The following is a 25,666-nucleotide window of genomic DNA, read 5'->3' as shown; positions in this document are numbered from 1 at the left end:
AGGGACATTCTGGATCAAATAATGATCAAATACACAGGAAATGAAAAAGTCAAGAAGAAATGGGTGGCATTTATAGTGAGGAAAGATGTAGTGAAAACAGTTAAAGCATATAATGCAAAATTTGACCAAATCATCTCAATAAGATAAAATTTATTAATAAAACCATATTCCAAGTATAATCTCCAACCACAAAGGCACAAGAAGAAGACACTGAAAGATTCTATACTGAAATCTAAGAGGAAAATTATCACACAGCAAAGTAGAATTTCTTTTTAATCATAGGTAAGAGGAAACAGAGCAGTGTCTTTTTACATTTCCTCCCTGACAATGTCTGTAGTTTCAGTACAGAGCACTTCTGGATCCTAGTAATTTAGGCTTAATAATGTAAATTTGATTTTCTATATCTTTACATATAGCAGAGATGTTCTTCAGGTGGCATTTTGGAACAATCGTTTGTTTAGTGTTCTTCTTTAGCTTTATCTAATTTTCACTACTAGTTCATGGTCTTTGCCACAATCTGTTTCAGTCTTGTTCTTGTGGAAAGTATTGAGCCCTTCATCTTCTGTTTCCAATTATTTAGTTTATTTGATATATGTTGGCTTTGCAAAATGTAATCAGTCACCTGCTTAATTTTTTAATCCTTAACCTAAGAAATAAAATAAGAGACTGATTTTGCAAAGATAAGTAGAAATACGAAAGGACCATTGCCTAGTGGTCTTCAAGTTACACAGTCCTTGAGCCCAATCATATGCAATCCAGTTCAAATAGGATATAATTAAAATTGAGTTTAAATGGAGTAGATGCAGTTCTAAAAGTTATTTTGTGGGAGTAAGTCTCACCATAGTTACATTCAAAAATAATGCTTGGAAAAAAGCAGCAGAATGTAAAGGTGATTTCCATTGTTTAGTGATCTAGAAGGCTATTATTTTTTTTAAATGGAAACAAAAAGGAAGCATATTATTTATTTATTTATTTATTTATTTAAACATTTATCTCCTGCTCGATGTCCAAAGATCTCAAAGATGTTTACCAAAAAATGTTTCTGAAGGTTTCAAACTGATATCAAAGTGATATTAGTCAAAGCTGCTTTGAGTCTCCTTTGGGAGAGATAAAGTGGGGGTATAAATTGAGATAATAATAATGATAATGATAATGATAATGATAATCTAGTCTACACATTTTATACATCCAGTTTTAGAAAGTTTACCAGGGAGATCTGTAAGGTTTTATGTTGATTATCTTTGGGCTGACCAACACCCCAAAATTACTGCCAAAGTTGCTAATTTTCTTGGGAAGCAGTAATACCTTCTCGGCGCAAGATGCTGTCAGTCTTAGAAGGTTTTAATATTTATATCAGTATTTCCCATTGTCATCTTAGCATATAAATATTTAATACTATTTTAGCTATCATATTCAATAGTGGGTTTTAACTTTGGTTTTGACAGTGTTTTTTAATACCTAAATGTATATGTTCCTATTATGACGCTTGTTTGTTTTTTGGTGCTGACATTGACCATAATAATAAATATATATAATATAGTTTATGCATATTGAGGCTGATTTTATTTTATGTTGTACTTTCTAAAATCTGTACTTCTTGTTTGTATTTTTGTCTTTAAAATAATACTAATAATATAAAATATTTTAAAATAAAGATTATTCGATTATTCAAAAATAAAGGAGGGTGGGGCAAAGTTTTGTGAACATGTTTACAGAAAAATCAACAAATGCACAGTTTTTTTTTCATTTTCAAAGTACCCCATAAAACCACAATTCATTATAATCCTTCCCTGATACTCACCCAAGACAACCAGAGATGCCAGAAGGATAACATTCCCAATGCATGCAATCCATAGAGCGATCTTTTGCCTGTGAGGACACTGAGAAGCACCTGCAAAGAGTGACCGTTCATTTTTGAAGTCAAAATCTCTTATCATATAAATGACAAATGAATCCAACTGATTGCTGGTTGAAAATATAAATGTATCACTTTCTCTTTCTTCAGTGTGTAAAATTATCTACATCCATCCATTTGTTTGTATTCCACCCTATCTCCCTGAAAGGACTCAGAGCGGATAACCACCCAAATTTTGCTCCTCTGTAGACTTAACAATGGGTGTCAAGAACTTCCATTTGCCTTTTCAAAACCCAGTAATTGGTTAATTTCTAGGACTTGGCAATTGTTGTTGCTGTTCTTTAGTTATCCTGTATGACTAATTGAAAATAATATTTCCTTTAGAACAAACCAAATTGAACCAAAAATACCACCAGAATAAAAAACAGGAGACATAATTTCATGTGGTTTAAAGATTTCTGTTCTGCTTGAAAAAGCACAAGTATTAGGTTTCTCTTAATTTCTTAAAATTGAGTGGGGACCTGCAGCCCACACTGTAAATTGTGACCCATGCTGTAAACTGAAGAGTGGTTTATCAAAATGAGCTTTATTCATAGCAGTACAGTGCTGCATAAATTGGGGTAATTTCTTCAAACGTTGAATATCAGACTTATTTCATGGTCAGACAAAACGTTTAAGCAGAACCCTAACTCACATGCATGGTTCTCTCGATTCCTATGAAATAACATACAGAGGTGAGGTTATACGGCTTCTGTGTTATTCCATTTCTGTGTAGAACATGCACTTTTCTTGAGCGACAGCATAGTTCTTGATATATTTGCACAGAGAGAGCTACAAAAACTCCAACAGAGAATGATGGGATTCCATTATTCTGGAAAAAGAAACTAGCTTTTAAATCCGTGAAACAACTATCAGCTTGCTAACATTCACTTACAGATCCATGGCTGCAGCCTTGGAGAGAGTGCTTCAGAGGAGACTGTGAGATCAGCATAAACAGTTTCTCCAGCCATGCTGGAAGCAAGTAGCAGATGAACAGAATAGACTTTCAGTAGCAAAAGGAAGTTGCCAAATGTCAAGGAGCCCTACCTAGACTGGTAGATAGATGACAAGGCAAACATGATCAGGAAGTCCTCACCACATCTATTTACAGAAATCCCCCAACGTTGTGTGGGGCTACAAGTCACATTTACCACCTTTTAAGAATAACATGTGGTGTCTACCCAGAATTGTAGAGATAATACAGGCTGATATTTATCTATCAAGCATTTTTTTTGGTGCAGGATGGGAGCTATAATGCAATAAAATGACAGGAGTTGTAAGCTGGAGTTAATGGCATTTACTTCTCAACAGATATGTCTAGAATGGCACTAATGATATAGCTTTTGCTCTGTATTTCTTGTTCAGATATGCAGCAGAGGTGGCCTATAATCCAAAGTGGATAGGGGTACATCCCTTTAAAATTCTTCTTCACCTCTTCTAATATCCAAATACTGGTTGGTATTCTACATCAGGTATTTAGTTAGGTATACTTAACTAAATAAGATTTCTTGACATAGGGAGGCCAGAATGGCCCCCTCCCTGACTGGATCTACATTGCAATATATTCCAGTTTCAGAATACAGATTAACTGCATTGAACTGGATTATATGGCAGTGCAAATCTAGCCCTTGTTGTTCTTCCAGAAGGCTTTTAAAGATTAACATTTCTGAGATGTGTCCAGAGGAGGGCAACAAAAATGATCAAGGGTCTGGAGAACAAGCCCCATGAGGAGTGGCTTAAAGAGCTGGGTATGTCTAGCCTGCAAAAGAGAAGGCTGAGAGGAGACATGATAGCCATGAGGGGAAGTCATAGGGAGGAGGGTGCAAGCTTTCTGCTGCCCTGGAGACTAGAAAGCAGAACAATGGCTTCAAACTACAGTAAAGGGGATTCCACCTGAACATTAGGAAAAACTTCCTCACTGTGAGAGCTGTTCAGCAGTGGAACCCTCTGCCCTGGAGTGTGGTGGAGGCTCCTTCTTTGGAGGCTTTTAAGCAGAGGCTGGATGGCCATCTGTCGGGAGTGCTTTGCACGCGATTTTCCTGCTTCTTGGCAGAGAGTTGGACTGAATGGCCCACAAGGTCTTCCTTTTTTAATTTTAAATAGTTTTTATTGAATTTAATTTTTTCATACAATAATTACTTTTATCACATAGCAGATAGATAATGTATCATACAATACTTGCATTATTCTTTTATATCTACTGTTGATTTATATCTACTACAATGTTAACATCTGTCCATCTATATTTCTTCACCACTGTGTATCCCTCCCTCCCACCCCGAGCCATTTCTTATGTATTGTCTAACCAAAATCTCAATTCTTCCTGAGGCAGTAGCCATCCATCCCTTTTTTGGAGTCCTTTCTCAATAAATTTCCCCCATACATCCTCAAAATCATTTTTTTCCATATCCCTCTTTTAACTTTTAATTTGCATGTTAGCTTATCATTTATTGCCAATTTCCATACTTCCTTATACCATTCTTCAATCTGAACATTTATTACTTTTCTCCAATTCCTTGCTATAAGCAATCTTGCTATTGTCAATAAATTTGTTATTGCTTCTTTTTCTTTTTTTATCCACATATTATTGTTATTATAAATGGATAATAATGCAATACCAGGTCTTCTTTCCAATTTGATGTTCATTATATCATCTATCTCTTTAAATATTTTATACCAAAATTTCCTTACATATTTACAATTCCACCACATATGTATATATGTTCCCACTTCCTGACAACCTCTCCAGCAATTTTTGGATGGTTTTTATTAATATTTGACATTTTAATGGCGTTAAATACCATTTCCAAATTATCTTATAATAATTTTCTTTGACTCTTATTGATGAATTTTTCAAATGCCTTTGTTTCCACAATTGTGACCATTCCATTCCATTTATTTTCATCTCTAATTCCTCCTCCCATATTTCCTTAAGAATGGTATTTTTCTCTCTCCTTATTTTATTCCACTTTCCACCCAATATCCTATAGATTCTACCAGTTACACCTTTCAATTTTTTATAATCATCTGTATCCCTTCCATTTTGTATTATTTGTTCAAATTGGTTAGGTTCCTTCCCCTCTTTATTATTTTTTACCCAATTCTTTTTTTTATTAATTTTTATTGAAAAGATAAGTGGATAACAAACAATGTAACATACAAAACATTTTAAAAACAGGGAATACCTGTGAGGATAACAGTGAAGGGGGAGAAAAGGGAGAAAAGGGGGGAGGGGAAGGAAGGAAGTTCAAAAGAGAAGTGATACACAAATAGGAACATGAGGAAAGTCAGGGTTAGGAAAGGAGGGGAGGGGGTTGCTACAAAACAAAACTTCCGTTCTTTCCTCTTATCTCGGTACTGTGTTTTTTTAGGTTAACTTTCTTACATTGTCCCGGTTCGTTTCTTCTTATACCTTTGTTGAAAATGCATGTCCACTTTTTCCCAGTTTGTCTTCTTTATCGGTTTTCCTCTGATTTCTTTCAAATACCAAGTAAGTTTGTCCATATTCTTTATTTCATCTATCTTCTCCAGCCACTGCTCAATCTCTAGGATCTGTTCAGTTTTCCATTGTTTTGCTAAAATTATTCTGGCCGCTGATGAGATATATATAAGAAGTTTGTCATCATTTGTACTCAAATCTATTGAAGTGTCCACAATACCTAATAAATATAGTTCAGGCTTCATGAGGAACTTTTTGTCCAATATTTTTTGAGTCTCTTCGTGAATTGTTCTCCAAAATTTTTGTACTTTTTCACAAGTCCACCATAGGTGGTAGAAAGATCCTTCATGTATTTTACATTTCCAACATCTATTACCATAATTTTTATACATAAGTGCTAGTTTTTTAGGAGTCATATACCACCTGTGAAAATTTTTTAACCAATTCTCCTTTAGGTCCCAGGCATATGTATATTTTAGTTTTTTGTTCCAAATTAGTTCCCATTCTTCAAATTTTATTGGACGACCAATATTCCTTGCCCAGTTAATCATACATTGCTTTACAGATTCAGTTTCAGTAGACCAGTCCAGTAAGATATTATAAATCTTCGATATTTCCTTCCTTTTAATTTGTAATATTCTGTCCCATATTACTTCCTCTTCACAAAAACCCCTGGAGTTGTCTTTTTTAAATTGTTCTTTTAGTTGTGCGTACTGAAACCAAGTTAAGTTCCTAAATTTAACTCTCAATTCTTCCATATTTTTCATTATATATGTACCTTCGGATTTTTTTAGTATATCCTTGTATCTTGGCCAGACTTTCCAGCCTAATATGTGTCTTTGATTCGCTTCCAATGGTGAAACCCACAGAGGTGTTTTGTTGTAACAAAAGTTTTTGTATCTTTCCCAAATTTTTATCAATGAAGCCCTGATGAAATGGTTGCTGAAGTTTTTTTCTACCAATCTCTTCTCTTGCCATAAATAGGCGTGCCAGACCCTGCGAAGGTCAAATCCTTCCAATGTTAAGATATTTTCGTCTGTCAAATTTATCCATTCTTTAACCCATTTTAGGGCGCACGCTTCGTAGTATAATTTTAAGTTCGGCATACCAAATCCCCCTCTGTTATTCGCATCTGTCAACACTGTGTATTTAATCCTTGGTTTTTTATTTTTCCATATGAATTTTGATATTTCTCTATTCCATTCATTAAAAATTTTTATGTTCCTAATAATTGGTAAATTTTGAAATAAGTAAAGTAATTTTGGCAAAACATTCATTTTAATTATTGCTATTCGTCCTAATAGAGAGATGTTCATAAATTTCCACCGGTTAAGGTCTTTTTGGATTGCCCTCCATTTTTCTTGATAATTATTCTTTAATAACTGAGCATTTTTCGCCGTTAGTATAATGCCCAGGTGTTTAAGTTTCGATGTTACATTTATGCCTGAGACCTCTTGAAGTTTTCCTTGGCTTTCCTTGGTGATATTTTTTGTCAAAATTTTTGATTTTAATTTATTTATTTTGCATCCTGCTAGTTTTCCAAATTCTTCTATTTTAGTAATCCAATTATTTATTTGGTGTTTTGGTTCTTCAATTATACAAATTATATCGTCAGCAAAGGCTCGAATTTTGTACTCCTGGTTTCTTATTTTTGTTCCTTTTAACCCTTGATCTTTATGAATATTGATAATTAGAGTTTCCAATGCAAAAATAAAAATGAGTGGTGACAGGGGGCATCCCTGTCTTGTCCCCTTTTCTATCTCGAAGGGCTTTGTCTGTTGTCCATTGATCAGTAGGCTCGCCGCTTGTTTGTTATAAATTGCTTCAATGGCGTTTGAAAATTGGTATCCTATATCTACTTCTTTCAGAAGTAATTTAAAAAAGGTCCAATTTAAATTATCGAATGCTTTTTCCGCGTATATGGCAAGTAAAGCTAATTCTTTCTCATGATGCCATTCATAGTATTCAATAATATCAACTATACATCTTAAATTTTTATTTATATTTCTACCGGGTAAAAAACCTTTTTGTTCTGGGCCAATCCAACTTTGTAAAAGTTCCTTGAATCTGTTCGCAAGTATTGTTGTAAATATTTTATAATCTGAGTTTAGTAAGGAAATTGGTCTAAAGTTTCTCATATCAGTTGAATCCCCATTTTCTTTTGGGATAGCGATTATATCTGCTTGAGACCAAGAATCCGGGATCTCCCCCTTTGCCAACACCTTATTCATAATTTTATGTAGGTACGGTAAAGACTCCTCTTGTAGTGCCTTATAGAAGCACACTGGGAAACCATCTGGCCCAGGTGCCTTGTTTGGTTTCATTGCTTTTAACACTTTCTTAATTTCCTCTATTGTTATCTCTTTATTTAAACTTTCTCTCTGTTGTTCTGTTATTTTGGGTAGTTGAAGTCCACCCAAGTATTGGGATATTTTATCTGGGTTTATCTCCTCTTTCTTGTATAACTCAGCATAAAATTCCCTGAATGCCCCTAGGATTTCCTTGTCCGTTACATATAGTTTCCCATCTCTAATTATCTTAGATATTTGTTGCTGCTGTTTATTCTTTCTTAGTTTTCTTGCTAGCCAAGTACCTGGTTTGTTCGCGTTTTCAAAATTGTATTGTTTTATATATTTTAATTGTTTTGCCGTTGCCTCTAATTCCTTCGTTATTTTCTTATTTTTCCGTAGTTTTAATTCTTTTATTATTTCCGTATTTGACGGATGTTTTTTCAATTGGTCTTCAAAGCCCCTTATTTCTTTCATAATATCTTCTAGTTCTTTATTCTTCTTTCTATTTTTCTCCGCTTTTTGTTGGATCAGATATCCTCTTAATACGGCTTTAAATGCATCCCACATTGTTTGTTCTTTTATATCTGGTGTGTTGTTCAAATCGAAAAACTCTTTCACTAATTTCTTATTCTTATTTATATCTGCCTCCAATTTTAGTAAATTTTCATCCATTCTCCATTTGAAACTACGTTTTGTTTTATTGATACTAATAATAAGAGGACAGTGGTCTGATTTATCTCGAGGTTGTATTTTTATCTCTTTTATCCTAGTGCATAGTGAATTTGAGAGCCAAATCATATCAATTCTTGCCCAAGATTTATGTCTGTCCGAATAAAATGTGTAATCGCGTACGCTTGGGTTATGATAACGCCAGGCATCCTGTAGGTCAAATTCTTCTTTCAGCCTTATGAAATTGTTTGGGAGTAGTCTCGTTTTTTCGTAATTTCTGCTCTTGATTTTCTTACTAGTGTCTAATTCGGTGTTTAAAATTCCATTAAAGTCTCCTAAAAGAATCAAATGGTCGAATTTAGCCTCTGAAATATGCTTCCTCAATTCACTTATAAATTTTGTTTTGGGGCCATTCGGGGCGTATATGTTACAGATGAGAATAGACTGTTGGTCAATTTCAATTTTTACTGCTATATATCTGCCCTCTATGTCTTTAAACTGAAGTGAAGCTGGGATTTTTTCTTTAATATATAATACCACTCCCCTCTTTTTGGTTGAGTCACATGATATAATTTTCCTATTTACCAGGTGTATACTATGTTTTGCTGCAATGTGGGTCTCTTGTAATGCCGTAATGTCATAATTGTTTTTCCCCAATTGGGACATTAAGCTTCTTCTTTTAATTGGGGAATTTAATCCATTTATATTGTTAGAATAAATTTTAAGTGGTTTAGAACTACATTCTTACTCATCATCAGTTTCGTGGGGGTCATCAGGTGTCGTCTGTGCTTTGTCGTCCTCCGATTCCTGTTCTTTTCCCGTCGTAATTCCCTCTTCTTCTTCTTCCGCTTCCTTCTCCTCTGCGTCTTCTTCTTCCTCAGATCCCTCTTCTTCTCCTTCATCCGTCACGTTTACTAATTTATAAAATGTATCCATTCTAGATTTCTGTTTTTCCTCCGAATGATGTCTGGCTCTTTTAGCTTTCTTTCTTTTGACTGAGGGGGGAGTAGTTTCTGGGGGTGTTTCACTTTTTCCTTTTATATGCTTCTTGTAAAAATCTTTGGCCTTCTCTTCTGAGGTTAGCCAATGTTTTTCCTCTTTATATGTAACCATTATACCTTCTTTTTTCTCCCATCGGAATCTTATTTTCAGCCGTTTCAGTTCATCAGTCAGAAAGAAGTACTTCCTTCTTCTGTTTAGTGTTGCTTGTGGGAATTCTTTTAGTACAATTACTTTTTTACCTTTATAATACATTGGGTTTCGACTGTTTTGGATTAGGGTCTCGTCCCTTATCCTTTTTTTTACAAAGTGAACGATGATATCTCTCGCTACTTTGTTTCTTCTTGAGAAATTAGTTTGGATTCGATAGATTTTGTCAATTTCGTTATCCATGCTTTCTTCTGGCCGTTTTAAGAGGTTAGCTAGCATTTTAGTTACCAGCTGCCGGATATCTTCTTTTGCTTCCTCCTGCACATTCCGAAATCGTAGCTGGAACTCTCTCTCATTTTGTTCAAGTTTCTCCTGCAGTTTTTCTATTTTCTCGATTTTTTCATTTTTGTGTTCAAAGTCATCCATCTTTTTTTTGTAAGATGTTTTGCTGTTTCCTCACATATTTCCCTTTGCTGAATGCTTTGTTTATCCAGTTTTGTCTGAGATTCTTTTTGGTATTCATCCTGTTTTATTGCCAGTCTCTGAATTTCTTTCAAAATATCTCTCAAGTTAACCTCTTCTGATTGCGAAGGTCTTCTTCCTGTAATTTTACTGTTGTCCGATTTTGACTTTACCCCTGCCATCTTAGGGTTCTCAATCAGCAAGTGATCTTGTTATTGATCAATCAGGCAATCAAGTAAATAGTGTGGTCTACTTTTTTTAAATCTTTCTATCCCACCTTATGCCCCTCGTTGTCCCTCGTCGTCTCCTCGTCGTCTCCTCGCCGACCGCGTCCCGCGTCTCTCTTCGTTCTCTATCCTCCTCTTCCACTTCGTTCTCTCCGCTTGCCCTTTTCTCTGTCAATCCTCACTTCTATTCTCAGCTGTCTCCTCTCCTTTCACTTGTCGGCTCCTCCTGCACAGGCTTCCTTGTGGGAGTTTCCTAATAGCTCTTTCAATATGCTGCTATGCCGCTTCTCTTTTGCCAAGCAGCTTTATTGTATTCTGTTGATTCTATCGATTCTATTCTGTTTGTGTTCCTGGCGGATTCTTTTCCTTGATGCACCAATTTTAGGGTGTATTTCCGCCCTCAGTAACATCGCGAGCAACTACTTCCGCCCTTCTTTTGACGGATTTCCTACCGTGGGGTCAGCCTGCGTAGGGGTTGCCGGCTTTCCACGCCTCCCGATCACCAAATTTGGGCAGCTGTTGGGCTTGTTTTCTCCAAGGACCGCCGTAGACACAACTCAGTGAGTTTCAAGGTCGTTTCACACGGAGCCAGGGTGGGTTTCGCTTTCTTCAATATTCTCAAACGTATTTTTTTTTAAAAGCAATATTTTTCAATTCTCCCAGATTTTTTAAGTCAGTCCCAGTCTACCGTGTAATTTGATAGAATCAGAGTTAATCACATTCTATTATATTGTCCAACATCACATCAGTCATTATATATAGGATCTTTGTACTAATTTCTTTGAATTAGTCTTACTGAACCCGGTTGTTACGCCGATTAGAGGAAGAACTCACTCCTTACTTGGTCGCGTGCCACTGGCTTTCTTTCTTTCTTTCTTTCTTTCTTTCTTTCTTTCTTTCTTTCTTCTTTCCACTTTAAAAGTGTGAGCCCGGTCGGCAGTGGATGCGAGCTTAACCGCCCGCTGCCGCTTTTGCGATCCACGATCCCCCGCGCTCTTCCCGGACCCGTGCGCCTCAGATCCCTTGAGGTTCGGATCAACGGGGTTCTGGGGGGCCTTGCTTCCCTTCTCGCCTCAATCCACGAGAAGAGGGGAGCTGAAAGCTCTAACCCGATCGCCTATCAAAGCGGTGGTCCGCTGGAACTCCCAGTGGACCCGTCCTGCCGCCATCATGGCTCACCCGGAAGTCCCCCTTTACCCAATTCTTATACCATTGCTCTAGCTGAACACCATGGAACCATGTCAATTTTATTTTCCCAAATTCCTCTTAGTCCAGTCCCTATTTTGTCTAGGTTTTTTCCCCTTAATACTTTATCCATTATATTTTTTAAATTTTTGGGAACTTCCTTTCCATTATAACTGGAATTATTCTTGAACCCTTCAGTATTAACTTTTTTTATATATTTAATGCATATGTCTAATACATTCTTTAACATTGGGTTTCCAACTTCCCTGATTTCTTTTATTGTGAAATCCTTAAAAAATATGTTCCGTATTTCTTCCTCTACTTTTTCGAAATCTATTTTTAACCATTCTATATTGTCCTTGTTTATCATTCCTTCAATAAACAGTCTTAATCTATTAGCTTCATAATATTGTTTTATATTTGGGAGTTCTAATCCTCCTTTTGGCGGTCTATACCATAATTGTTTGTTTATCCTATTTCTCTTATTACCATTACAATAATTGTTTATCATTAGCTGTCATTTGTTCAATTCTTTTTCCGTAATTTGAAGTGGTAGCATTCTAAATATAAAATTTATCCTTGGAAGTATTTTCATTGTTATTAATGCAATTTTCCCGAACCATGATAAATTTAAATATTCATATTCTAATAATTGCTTTTTAACCTTATCCCTTAACACTATTATATTTTCCTCTTCCATTTCTTTTAAATCCTTGGTTATAATTATTCCCAAATATTATAATTTATTCTTAATTCTAATTCCCATCTTGCTCTGTTCTATAAAATCATTTTCTTCTTCTTTTGTTTAATTCAATAGCATCATTTCTGATTTATTCCAATTTATTTGTAAACCTGTTGTCCTTCCAAATGTCTCTAAATAATCTTTTATCCTATCCATTTTATCCACGATATTTTTTATACATAACAATGTATCATCAGTAAATAAACTTAATTTTTGTTTTGCCTTTGTTCCTACTCACTCCAGATTTATATCTTTCCTACCCTGTTTCCCCTAAAATAAGACAGTGTCTTATATTAATTTTTGCTCCCAAAGATGTACTAGGTCTTATTTTCAGGGGATGTCTTATTTTTCATGAAGAAGAATTCACATTTATTCTTGGACAAAAAAAGAGACCATTTATTATATACTGTACAGAGTTGTCATCACAAAACAGCATAACCATATATCTGCTTTGAAGTGGATGATATGAGTCTAAACTATCATAGAAAACAGGTTTCTGAATCCAGATTATCTGTTTTGAAGCAGAGGAGGATATTTGCTTTGAAGTGGATGTTATGAGTCTAGACTGTCACAAAATCCAGGTTTCTTAATTCAGATTATCTGCTTTGAAGTGGATGATATGAGTCTAAACCAGGGGTCCCCAAACTTTTTAAACCGGAGGCCAGTTCGGTGTCCCTCAGACCATTGGAGGGCTGGACTATAGTTAAAAAAACTATGAACAAAATCCTATGCACACTGCACATATCTTATGGGCCTGCCTTTGGCTAATGAGATGCTCAATATCTGGTTCCATATTTGTTCCCCCAGGCAGGAAGCAGCCAGGCCTTGAAGCTTTTCAATACTAATCAAGGTGATTAACTGCAACATTCTCACTGGCCTCTAACAGACAAGAGTTATTTCTCCCACCCTGGACCTTCCATAGATATATAAACCTCCCTTGCCTAGTTTCCAGCAAACCTCACAGCCTCTGAAGATGCCTGCCATAGATGTGGGTGAAGTGTCAGGAGAGAGTGCTTCTGGAACATGGCCATACAGCCCAGAAAACTCATAGCAACCCAGTGATTCCAGGCATGAAAGCCTTCAAACACAATGTTTGTCTTTATTACTGAAGCAGCAGGTGAGGGAGGGACTTTAGGACCCAGCTCTCCCTTTTCCTCTCCTTCCTTCTTCTTCTATCAAAGCAGTGGGCGGGAGAGAGACTTTAGGAAACCGCTCGTAGTTCTCCTATTTTTTCTCTTTTTTCTTCTCTTCCAGATTGGCAACAGAGACAGCTTGGATGTAGACTGCGCGTCGTCTTCTTCGTCTCCTTCTTCCTCATCCAAAGCAGTGGAGAGAGCACTGCTTTGGAAGAAAAGAAGGAAGGAGAGGAAAGAAGCAGCAGCAGAAGCAGCAACAGCAGCCACTCGGCAGGGAGTATGTCCCCATTGCCACTGCCATTGCCCCCCATCTGGTGCTGGAAGCACGCAGATGTACGAGCGGCAGGCAGGCAGGCAAGCAAGCAAGAAGGTGCCCACTGCGCCTTCCTTGACAATGGAGCCTCCGTCGAGGAAGGCATGGAGGGCCCCTTCTTGCTTGCTTGCCTGTCTGCCTGCCATTTGTACATCCAGGCACTTCCAGCATCAGAGGGGGAAGGTGGCAGCGGGGATGCGCTCCCTGCCGAGTGGATAAAGACTTGGGAGAAATCCAGCAAGGGCAAGTTGAGTGTGTGGGGCTGGGCCTCCTGCGGAGCCAGGGAGGGAGGGAGGGAGGGAAGGGGCCATATGGTTGGGTCTTTCTCCTCCTTTGAGCCCCATGTTGGCCCAGGCCAGAGGGTGCGAGCAAGAGGAAAGGGAAGGGGGGAGGGCTCCTTCCGTGGCGGCGGCTCCCTCCTACTAGGTCTTACTTTTGGGGAAGGTCTTATATTTGACCAGTCACCAAAATCTCTACTAGGTCTTATTTTATGGGGATGTCCTATTTTCGGGGAAACACAGTAATTACATTTGTGAATAATTCAATCACCATAATGAACAATATTGGCGATAAAGGGCACCCTTGTCTTGTTCCCCTTGTCACTTCAATTTCTTTAGTCAAAGATCTTCCAATTCTATGATTTTATGATCACGTCAGGGGGTATTATGTGTTGTTTTCTGTTTTTAAACAGGTTTTTAATAGGGTTTCTGTGAATTTTCCAGGCTGTATGGCCATGTTCCAGAAGCACTGTCTCCTGACGTTTCACCCATATCTATGGTAGGCATCCTCAGAGGGTGTGAGGTGTTGGAAACTAGGCAAGTGGGGTTTATATATCTGTGGACTAATTTTATTTATTTATTTATTTATTTACTTATTTACTTATTTATTAGACTTGTATACCGCTACTCCCAATTTGGCTCGGAGCGGTTTACAGAAATAGATTAAAACTTTACAATTAGTTTTAAAATAACAATAAGAACAGACATAGCCCCGAGTTTTTCACCCATCGAAAACTTGTCCAGGGTGGGAGAAAGAATTCTTGTCTGTTTGAGGCAAGTGTGAATGTTGCAATTGGCCAGCTTGATTAGCACTGAATAGCCTTGCAGCTTCAAAGGGTTTTAATAGTTTTAGCTATTTAACTGTTTGATTTTAATGTGCTGATTTTAAACACTGCTTTTAATTCTATTTTAATGTTTCTCACTTTTAGGTAATTATAGTCACCAGCATTCACTCTTTATTGGATGTACAACAATAAGATAACCTATGCATATGAATGCAGAAAGCCGGTAAATATTCTCTTCTTCAGATGGATCTAGCTCAGAAATCAATCAGCTCAGATGCTTCATAGAGTAGCAAATGCAGTAAGCCCTCCATACCCACAGATTAAACCATCCACAATTTGAAACCAACCCACTCCCCAAGCTAAAAGGCAAAACTTGATTTTGCCATTGTATATAAGAACCACCATTTTACTATCACATTGTATATGATGCGACTTGAGCATACATACATTTTGGTATCCAGAGGATCCTGGTACCACACCCCAAACCCATAGCTGCAAATAGTGAAACTTAGAAGCAATTGGTTGCAAATAACAAGTTACGTTTAATTGGTTCCTTTCCCCCCAATAATAATATTATAGTTTCATCACATTGTGACAAATTTGATTAAAGATAACTTCACTGCTTCAGTGCAATTTAGCTATGTTGTTGCCACAACTATAACTCATTACTTTTAAAAGTTCTATCAAGTGTAAATACAATTACTTGATTTTTAGGCATAAGAATTCCACAAAAACAAAAGCCTTCAAAAGAAATAAGGGTGCAATGGAATAAATCAACCTTCTCCAGGTGCTAACATGTCCCAAAGTAGGACTCCCAGTATCTATAGAAGTTGATAATCTCAAGTCAAAGATTAGGACGTGAGTCCCAGAGAAGAATGCATCTTCCTCAGAATTTCAAATCTATGTATAAGCAAAGCTGTTGATTTTTCTTTAGTCAAAGATATCACTGCATAACTTAAATTGATGAACATTTATGAGGAAAACATACCTTTGTTCCTTGTGGTTTGTACACAATGGATAGATGTTCCCCTACATGGCCGTGGGCTTAATGTCATGTAGCCTTCTTCGTCTTCCATAGCCCCAAACAGTTATATTTCAAGAGAATTCAAGAAGAATGCAGTTGACTAGAGGCCGAGGTTTCATTATCTTCTGACCAGAGCTTAGGTCTGCAAAGGAAATGTGAGCACCTTTTACAGTGTCTTGAGTATGAAACCACAGGAAACTTTCAATAATGATGACCTTTTATAGACTACAATCTGATACAGTATAGTAGGCTTGCAAGGTAGTCCCTCAATCAAGCATTTTTCTTTACTGGTGACTGGTGGCTCACATTGAGTCTGTACACAGTTATCCAAGGTGTTGAATGTGTTTTGAACACAGGGATCAGGACTTTGGACAGTCACCAGATCAACTCTTGTATCTTGAATAGCAGAACTAGGACTTGAAGCAATGAGTTCAAATTGGGAAAGGAGATTTGGAGTGTGGTGGAAGCTCCTTTCTTGGAAACTTAAACAGAGGCTGGATGGCCATCTGTCAGGGGTACTTTAGTTGTGCTTTTCCTGCATGGCAGAGGGTTGGACTAGATGACCCATGTGGTCTCTTCCAACTATTATTCTATGATCTAATAATAATAATACAAATAATAATACATAGACCTCAAGCCAGCAGAGAAAGATTCTGGCCCAGACTTGGCTTTAATTAAAGAGTTACCACGATCTCAGTAAGAATGCAGAGTGACCTCCTTATTTCATGAGCAAGAGGAAGAATTCATTGATTGCTTGTCACAAACCTTTAGTTGCAATGCACGGTGATTTGTTTCTGTCCTTTGTATATGCAAAGGAGGGTGAGTACTAGTTAGGCTGTTGAGAGAGAAATCTCAACACATTTCTTTCCCCTTGTAGTCTGTCTAAAAGAGAGGAAACCTAAATGACAATTTACAACAAAATTGAAACAATTTATTTCTGAAGAGAAGGAGGTGCCCTAACCATTCTTCCCCAGGGCACAACTTTGCAAATCTTAAATATGTGCCTTTTCTCAAGTAGAGTTGGTTACAGCACAAGTGTTAGAAAAATCTGTTTCCCAGAGCTTCCTTTAGCCCTTGCAAAGAAACCAAATCTTTGCTCTTCAAAGCTAAGCAAGATCAACTGCTTACTACCTGAGAGGAAGTTTGCCAATGACTGCTAGTTGCAGTGGGTGATAATTCAGAGGAAAAACCATCTCCAAGTATCCCTTATCTAAGAACCCCTTCAACATTGCCAAAAAAAATCCAGATTATCTGTTTTGAACTGGATTATATGGGAGTGTAGACTCTGATAATCCATTTCAAAGCAGATAATGTGGATTATCTACTTTGATAATCTGGATTATATGGCAGTGTAGAAGGGGTCTAAGAAATCCATATGAAATGAATGGGATCACTGGAAATTGACAGCTGATATGAAGTAATTTCACAAATGAATATATTTCTTGAACTGGGATGCAGAATCCTTAATACCATGTGTACCCTAAACATAAACTGTGATAATTATTTCCATGAAGTTAGGGTTTGGGAATACATTAGGGTTATTATGAAGAACTGCACCTTTCCATGGAATGAATTAAATGTTATCTCCAAGTAAGCATGAATAATAGAAAAGTCAGGGCTAAAATCTTTCATACACCTAATTGGGGCTCCTTCCACACAGCTGAATAAAATCTCACATTTTCTGCTTTGAACTGCAATATATGGCAATGTGGACTCCAATATCCCAGTTCAAAGCTGATGTTGTGGGATTTTCTGCCTTGATTTTCTGGGTTATATGACTGTGTGGAAGGGACCTGAGTCTAGATCTGACTGAACACAATAAGCAGTGTTGGATTTACCATTGTGCTTAGAAGCATCAGAAGAAGCAACGAGACTCCCACATCACCACCACACACACACAAAATTAGGTCTCAGGACATGACACTGTGTCCCCAGTGGGGGAAAAGTCTGGAAATTCTCCAATTTTGAAGGGCAGAGTTTCACGTTTGCTAGAATTTGCAAGGCTTCACAGAGTGGTTGCAACAACTTGCAAAGATTATCCAGTAGGATTTTGTATTTACAGTAGAGTCTCACTTATCCAACACTCGCTTATCCAACATTCTCGATTATCCAACGCATTTTTGTAGTCAATGTTTTCAATACATCATGATATTTTGGTGCTAAATTCATAAATACAGTAATTACTACATAGCATTACTGTGTATTGAACTACTTTTTCTGTCAAATTTGTTGTATAACATGATGTTTTGGTGCTTAATTTGTAAAATCATAACCTAATTTAATGTTTAATAGGCTTTTCCTTAATCCCTCCTTATTATCCAACATATTCGCTTATCCAACATTCTGCTGGCCTGTTTATGTTGGATAAGTGAGACTCTACTGTATTGGGCTTCTTTCTTTTCTCCTAATCATTTTCTATGTAATGCCATGGGCCAGGGCTGTAGCCGGGGTGGGGGGGGGGGTATTCTAACCCCACCCAAAATGTGTGAGGTTAAAAAAAACTGGTTTACTCATAAATTGGTTAACCAGTTAAAATTTGTGAATAAACCAGGTTTATTTGGAGGGGGGTAAACTCTTTTGAGGGGTTGAACCCTTAAGTCCTCCCCAGAGGCGTCCATAGGTATTTTGCCTTAGTAGGCAAAATGAATTTTGGTTCCCCCCCCCCCCGCGTGTGGGAGGTATGGCCGCGAGACGGGGGAGGCGTGACCGTGTGACGTGGGAGGCATGGCCAGACCTGGCCCCGCCTCTCACGTTGGGCGATCATGCCTCCCGCGTCATGAGGCCACGCCTCCTGGTGGGGCAAGGGCGCATGGGCTACGATGGGAAGGCCCAGCCAGGCTGGCCTTCCCGCCGCAGTCTGGATGGACATTCCCGCTGTGGCCTGGCTGAGCCAGGGGAACCCGGGGAACACTATCGAGGTCGTGTGGGGTAGGAAAGGGAGCGATCAGTTCTATCAACTCAGGGAGAACCACACGAGAGTCCTTGTGACCCTGAGGAGAGATAGGTCAGATAGCCTACATGACGGTCCCCCTGGACTCATGGTCCTGTTGTTAAATGCCAGATCCATAAATGGTAAAACAACAGCCATCCAGTATTTAATCCTGGATGAAAAAGCGGATCTGGCATGCATCACCAAAACCTGGTTGGATGAGTTGGGAGGGGTTAACTTCACCCAGCTGTGTCCTCCGGGTTTCGGGGTGCACCAGCAGGCCAGGTATGGGGCAGGGAGTTGGGGTTGTGGTGGTCTATCGAGATTCCATCTCTCTGACTAGGTGCCCCATTCCACAATCTTCTGGGTTTGACTGTGTGTATCTGAGAGTTGGAAACCAGGACAGGTTGGGGATTCTGCTTGTGTACCGACCACCCTGCGACACAGCAGTCTTGCTGCCTGAGCTCGCCGAGATGGTCTCCAGCTTGGTGTTGGAGCCTCAGCACCTTGTGGTGCTGGAAGACTTCAATATCCATGCGGAGTCCACCCTTTCTGATGCAGCACAGGATTTCATGGTTGCCATGATGGTCATGGGCCTGTCCCAAATGATTTCTGGACCAACTCATCAGACAGGACACACGTTAGACCTAGTTTTTGTTGTGGATGGAGGAAAAATCAGTGTGGAAGAGCAAAATATTCTTCCATTGTCATGGACTGTTCATCATTTGGTCAGTTTTAGACTAACCGCAGCTCAAACCCTTTGCAGGGGTGGTGGACCGACTAAGATGGTCTGCCCCAGGAGACTTATGGATCCAAATGGATTCCTGATGTCTCTTGGGGATTTTCCTGTCATGGCGGCTGGTGATCCTGTCGAAGCCTTGGTTGATCTCTATAACACCGAGATGGCCAGGGCAGTAGACACTATCGCCCCTGAACGTCCCCTATCATCTCGCAGAGTCAGGTCAGCTGCTTGATTTTCTTCAATACTTTATTCCCCATAACAACACACATCACCACAGTAACGTGTAGCTGGGCACAGCTATTACATCTATAAGATCACATATTAAAACATAATTCTAGTGCAACTATAAATGCATATATTAAAACATACACATATTAAAATACTTAAGACAAAAGTTGCAACAAACATAGAATGTGATTTAAAAGTCATAGAATGGGTAGGCCTGCTGGAAGAGATAGATCTTTAGTTGTTTTAAATTCCAACCCTTCATTTAGGTGTTGTAGCTCTTCTGGCAGATCATTCCACAGCCCTGGGGCAGCCAGTAAAAAGGTCTTCTGGGTGATGGCTACTGGTCAGGTGGTTGGAGTGTTAGGATCTAAGTGTCCTAAGGGATGGATTGTATAGGAGAAGGCCATCCTATAAGTAACCTGACCCAAACTATGTAAGGGTTTAAAGGTCTGGAAACTCATTGACTATTAAGGAATGACTTGAGTATAGGTGTAATACGCTCACTCCTGGAGATTCCTGTAACAATCCTGGCTGCCATTTTGGAATTAATCGGAGTATCCAAACTTGGTACAGAAATAGACCAAGGTAAAGCAAATTACAGAAGTCCAACTTTGAAGTTACTAACTTTTGGAAAGGCATGACTTTTTAGAGATCATGACCTTTTTGAAAACTAGAATCTCCACAGCCATTTGGAAGTGTGACCCTTTTTGGAGATCAATTGGCATTCACACTATTTCAGTGGTTCTCAACCTGAGTCCCCAGATGTTTTTGGCCTACGACTCCCAGAAATCCCAGCCAGTTTACCAACTATTAGGATTTCTGGGAACTGAAGGCCAAAAACATCTGAGGAACCCCAGGTGGAGAACCACTGCACTATTTGGAATTAATCATAACCTTTTTGTAAAGTATGATCTTCCTGAGAAGAGCTAAAAACTCACTTGAGCCAATCTTCTCCTTTGTGGTAAATATTCAAGCAAGGCAATTTAGGTTTCTCATATCAGACTGATATCCCTGCTCTGGTTTTCTCTTTGAACTGTTAGGAACAAAGATATGTCAACTCATAAAATATATAACAGATCTTCAGAAGTGCTATAGTTGCCCACAAAAACCCTTATTCTCCCATAAAATATGTTGCTTTTAAATCATGCTCTCAAGAGACCAAAAAACAAGTAGCCTTTGCTAAAAGTTAACATAGTTGATTTACTTTCAAAATTTCGTGTATTCAGCATACAGGTACATTGCTTATTGGTTCAAAGTTTAAACAGTCTGATCTTTAAGCATTCTGTTTCAGTCTCTTCTCTGTTGCACACAGACTAAAAGTCTCTTCTGATGTATATTGTACTCAACTAACTTCTATAGGTAGTTTAAGTATTGGTAGTTTAGATGTTGAACTTGGGAATATTTTGCTAATTTGTCCAAAAGAGTTTTAAAAGACCCCATTTAATATTAATCAAAGAGGCATATTCTTTCTAAAGAACTACATCCAAAGTGGAAAGAATGATGGTTAACACCTTGACCATAAAACATGCAAACTTAGATTGTAATGGATTTTTTTTTTCGTGTCAGGAGCAACCGGAGTTGCTTCTGGAGTGAGAGAATTGGCCGTCTGCAAGGATGTTGCCCAGGGGACGCCCGGATGTTTTTGATGTTTTTACCATCCTTGTGGGAGGCTTCTCTCATGTCCCCACATGGAGCTGGAGCTGATAGAGGGAGCTCATCCACACTCTCCCCAGGTGGGATTCGAACCTGGCAGCTTTCAGGTCAGCAACCCAACTTTCAAGTCACTTAGTCCACTACGCCATCTGGGGGCTCCTTGTAATGGAATGAGTGAGTCATAAAAATCTGCTTGGGCTTCTTGAAAATAGACCACAATAAGCAGTAAGAAAATGCAGAGAGACAGGCAGACTCTTTAGTTCCCCGGAAATGGCCTCTCTGTTTAATGGTCTTCTTGTTAGAAAAGGATGTGGGTACATAATGCGAGGGAGCTTATATTTAGCATGGGACCTTCATATCTGATAGGGTTTTGTTTCTGGATGCCCTATGGAGTCTTATATAAAATGGCAAATGACTCAAGTGAGTTCTGAAGAAAGCCTGAGGTTCTGTGAAATGGTGGAAACTAAGCTACAGCAGGAGTGCACTAATTAAATTAAATTAAATTTAAAAATCAAGGTTTGCTTTTTTTTTAATTCTTCCCTGGATATTTTCAAGCCATAATTGATGAATCCATGGACACAGAACTTGTGGATACAGAGGACTGGTTGTACTAAGTAGCTGATAGAGAATATAGGCTACTATTAGTATTTACACAAATGGGTTGCATTGTAAAATATAACTACATGCAGAGATTTGTTTTGGCCCCTATATCCTCCTGTAACTCTGACATGCTGGTTGACTCTACACTGTCATATAAAGCAGTTTTAGAATCCAGATCAACTGCATTGAACTGGATTATATGAGTCCACACTGCTATATAATCGAGTTCAATGCAGTTACTGTCGATTCTGAAACTGCATTATATGGGGTTGCAGATGGGACCGCTATCTCCTCCTTATTGTTTCTGTTGTGGATTATCCATCTGTGATCTTCTGGCATGCTAACAGTGACTTTGAACATTTGTTTTTGCAGTACTTTCAATGATACTACTGTAATGTTTAAATTGTTCTTAAAATTTCCCAACATCATGACAGAATCCCATAAACACATAAATGTACTTGCGGAAAATGTATTCATCCCACACCCAAGTTGTTATAGGACCAGGTTATTTGATAGCTTTATGTGCAGAAAATAAATTATGAAAGGATGGGTTCTATCTCACTAGGGATTTCTTAAGAAAGAAGTTGAAGTACATCACTAAACAACAAATCCAAGTATTCCATTAAATGGTGTCACGGCTGTTAATGTGGTATCAAACTGACAGTACTGCTAGTTGTAGGAACTATGCTGAACATTTAATGGAAGAGGTGGGTCTTCCATAAGAGGTGGAGAAAATATGAGGAGTGGCAACATTCAGTTGTTTTGGGAGACAGGCAGCTCTGGACAAACAAAAATACATAATTTCTAGACAAATATAACATTACTTATATTTGTGAAAACACGCATACTGTAAAAAGTTGTGGTGGGAATAATGTAACCCTCCGTATGTTGTCCATTTGACCTCTCACTTGCGACCTCATCACACAAGCAAATTGCTTGTCCTATGACACTTTCACCTCAGTTCAGTGACGGAACTCGTTGGATCTCATCAGACCAGTGGTTCTCAACCTGTGGGTCCCTAGGTGTTTTGGCCTACAACTCCCAGAAATCCTAACCAGTTTACCTGCTGTTGAAGGCCAAAACATCTGGGGACCCACAGGTTGAGAACCACTGCATTAGACAATGTAGATATACTTCCAGCAGGACTCTGTCCCTGAACTGAGGTGAAAGCTGTAAGAGAGAGCAAGTAGAACATGGGAGGCTTCCCATGTTCTCATTGAGAAGAATGGGGGGAAGCTGGGTGGCAACACTTTCTGCCATGGGATAGATAAGGGGTGATATGGGCAACACAAGGTGTGCAGTGACAGGTTCCTCACACTCCCCTCTGTGTTCACCATGAGGTGAATTCCCCCTCCCGCCCGCTATTACCCACTATTTTGACCTCAATGAGATGAGGTCCTTAGCACTTGTTCTCCCTCTCCCCTTCTTTCTTGCTTGTCTTTTCCTATTTGGGGGTCTTTGTAGGCACTGTAAAAGTTATCCAAACTCCACCTACCATTAAGCAGTTGCAAAGATCTGCAGAGATCTCTTCCCCTCTAACTTGAAAAATGGTTCATTGATATCCCCTTCCCCCCTTGCATGAGTAATCTTGTACCTTCTGGTGAAAACTTGGGAATATGTCATTTTGATAAATCATGGCTCTTTCAGAACCTATTTTTATTTCTTTAGTTTGACATCTGGCTCTAGGATCTTTCAGCACCTCATCAAGTGATTTTATTTTTACATTTTCTAGTAAAATATTTCAATCAAGTTGCAGTTGATAATGTATTTCCGTTTTACTTTTCAAGAAATTTCTCCTACGTTACAAAAGTCCTCCTGACCATTGGATTGGTCTGCGAAGAGATAACCCAGAGCAGCTTTGGAGATGGATCAATGGTACCATTTTCCATGTATGGTGAGTCTTTCTTCTATATTGTTACAGAAAGAAAGATTTAAAGTCAGAAGCCAAAGTGCAGTATTATGACAAGAGATTATTCGGGGGTTTTTGATCAGTTGCAGACAGCATCACTGTTGTCTTGTGAGGATTACATTTTGTGATGCAAATTGGGATTTATATTTTTAGATATTATTTATTTCAATGTTGTATTATTGTTTAGGACTACAGTTCAGGGCAGAGGAAGATGTGCATATATGAACCACAAAGCTATTGCCAGCTCCAGCTGCTCAAGAGAAGAACACTGGATCTGCAGCAAACCAGCTGAGAGCTATCAGTTTGTCACCGCCTGAGTCCAGCCTTTGAATGACTTTGGGACCAGCAAGAAAGATCGGAGGTCAGAAACCAGACATGTAGTGACATGGCATGGGAGTATCAGGGTTTTTGTTTTGTTTTTTGAAAATGGAAATCTCCATAACTTTTTGGAGATGTTACGATCTTTGGAAAGGCATGATCTTGACAGAAGTCACAACCTTTTGAAAAATGATGCCATACCCTCTTGGGCGCTCCTGAAGGCACAGTGGGTTAAACCACTGAACTTGCTAACCAAAAGGCTGGTGATTCAAATCCGGGGAGAGAAGTGAGCTCCTGCTGTTAGCCCCAGCTTCTGCCAATGTAACAGTTTGAAAACATGCAAAAGTGAGTAGATCAATAAGTACCACTCTGGCAGGAAGGTTATGGCGCTCCATGCAGTCATGCTGGCCACATGACCTTGGAGGTGTCTACACACAACTCCAGCTCTTCGGCGTAGAAATAGAGATGAGCACCATCCCTCAGAGTCAGACATGACTAGACTTAAATGTCATGGGAAAACCTTTACCTTTACCTAACTCTTGGTAAAAAGCATGCTCTATTAGAGTCATAATGTGATGTCTCAGTCACCTTTGGCACCTGACCCCGCGGCCATTGCTGACCAAACTGAAGAAGACTTGGTTTTTTCCCAAGTCAGCAAGATACAATTCCTTTCCAGATGCCTACTGTTGACATTTCCGTGCCAGAGCCAATTAAGGACACCCTTGAGACAGTGCAGCCTCTCCCGGGTTCTCCGGATGGTTTACTGTTTGATCGAAGGGCTTTTCTGAAAACAGACTGTTCTCAGAATCAAAGCTTACGATGAAGCGCCAGATTAGCGGAGTGAGGCGATTATGGCTAGTCCAGTTCTCTTGGGAAGAATTAGGGAAGCAGGCACCTGGTGAGATGTCTTTGGAAGACCAGTTCTCTTGGGAAGAATTGGGGAGTCCAGCACCTGCTCTGGGGGAGCTTATGAACTTCTATAAAAGTTTTGCGCTGAAAACCTTCGGCGCGGTGTCAACTTAACTTCTGACTGGGAAGCATCGTCGTCTCTTTTTCCTGATTTCCAAGTGGCCTGATGGTGCGCTTACTCTGGAGTAGACCGGGTGTTGGTTTACCTTCTGGCCAAGTTGGGACTGCGTTTCAGCTCCTGAACATCTAGTTTTGCCTAGCCCTGAATCCTGATTTGGACATTTATTCTAAAGGACTCTTCTTGCTCCCTGCTCTTTTTCCCACTCAAAACTCAGACGGAGTTTGAGTGTGTTTCGGTTTCTGGATTTTGAACTCTAATACTGGACATAAGACTTTATCTTATTGGACAAAAATTGATCTTTTTCTGGAAAGTCAATTGCTACTTTTTACTTTGCTGCTTATTTCCATTTGGAACTTTATTTGCTTTAATAAAGATATTATATTGTTATTGGCTTCCGTGTTGGTTCCCAGTGTTCGCGCTGCCCAGGAGTGTTACAGATAACCTTTTGGGAAAATGGCATTCATGCAAGGCAATGAGGCAAGGCAATTTTCAGCTGTTAAACTGCTGTACCTAGATATTTCTTCAAACTGTTAGGGACAAAGATATGCCAATGCACAAAACACACATATATAGCAGAGTTTCAGAAGTGTTATTTTAGTTGCTCAAAAACATCTACTCTCTCTTAAAATATATTTGTCTTTAAATCATGCTCTCAAGAGAGGA

At 38.8% G+C, this 25,666-nt stretch overlaps 1 protein-coding gene and 1 long non-coding RNA gene across 4 annotated transcripts in view; one reads left to right on the top strand and one right to left on the bottom strand.

Annotated features, from left to right (window-relative positions):
* Window positions 1–25,666, bottom strand: part of LOC103281768 (killer cell lectin-like receptor subfamily B member 1C) — a 48,906-nt gene that overhangs the window by 8,804 nt on the left and 14,436 nt on the right. The window contains exons 2-4 of one of the 3 annotated variants that reach the window (XM_062969531.1): window positions 15,559–15,736; window positions 2,790–5,487; window positions 1,802–1,891 (exon numbers count right to left, since the gene is read on the bottom strand). In XM_062969531.1, coding sequence (XP_062825601.1) covers window positions 1,802–1,891; window positions 2,790–2,865 — 166 coding nt within the window. In that variant the 5' untranslated portion in view covers window positions 2,866–5,487; window positions 15,559–15,736. The other 2 variants (XR_010002474.1, XM_062969533.1) reach the window with 2 other exon arrangements.
* Window positions 13,628–25,390, top strand: LOC107982506 (uncharacterized). The gene is made up of 4 exons (XR_001730041.2): window positions 13,628–14,284; window positions 14,715–14,793; window positions 23,534–23,640; window positions 23,843–25,390. It is a non-coding gene; the product is annotated as an uncharacterized LOC107982506 (long non-coding RNA).

This window comes from Anolis carolinensis, chromosome 2 (genome assembly GCF_035594765.1).
Source record: "Anolis carolinensis isolate JA03-04 chromosome 2, rAnoCar3.1.pri, whole genome shotgun sequence".
NCBI lineage: Eukaryota > Metazoa > Chordata > Lepidosauria > Squamata > Dactyloidae > Anolis > Anolis carolinensis.
This window is presented reverse-complemented; position numbering and strand designations above follow the sequence as displayed.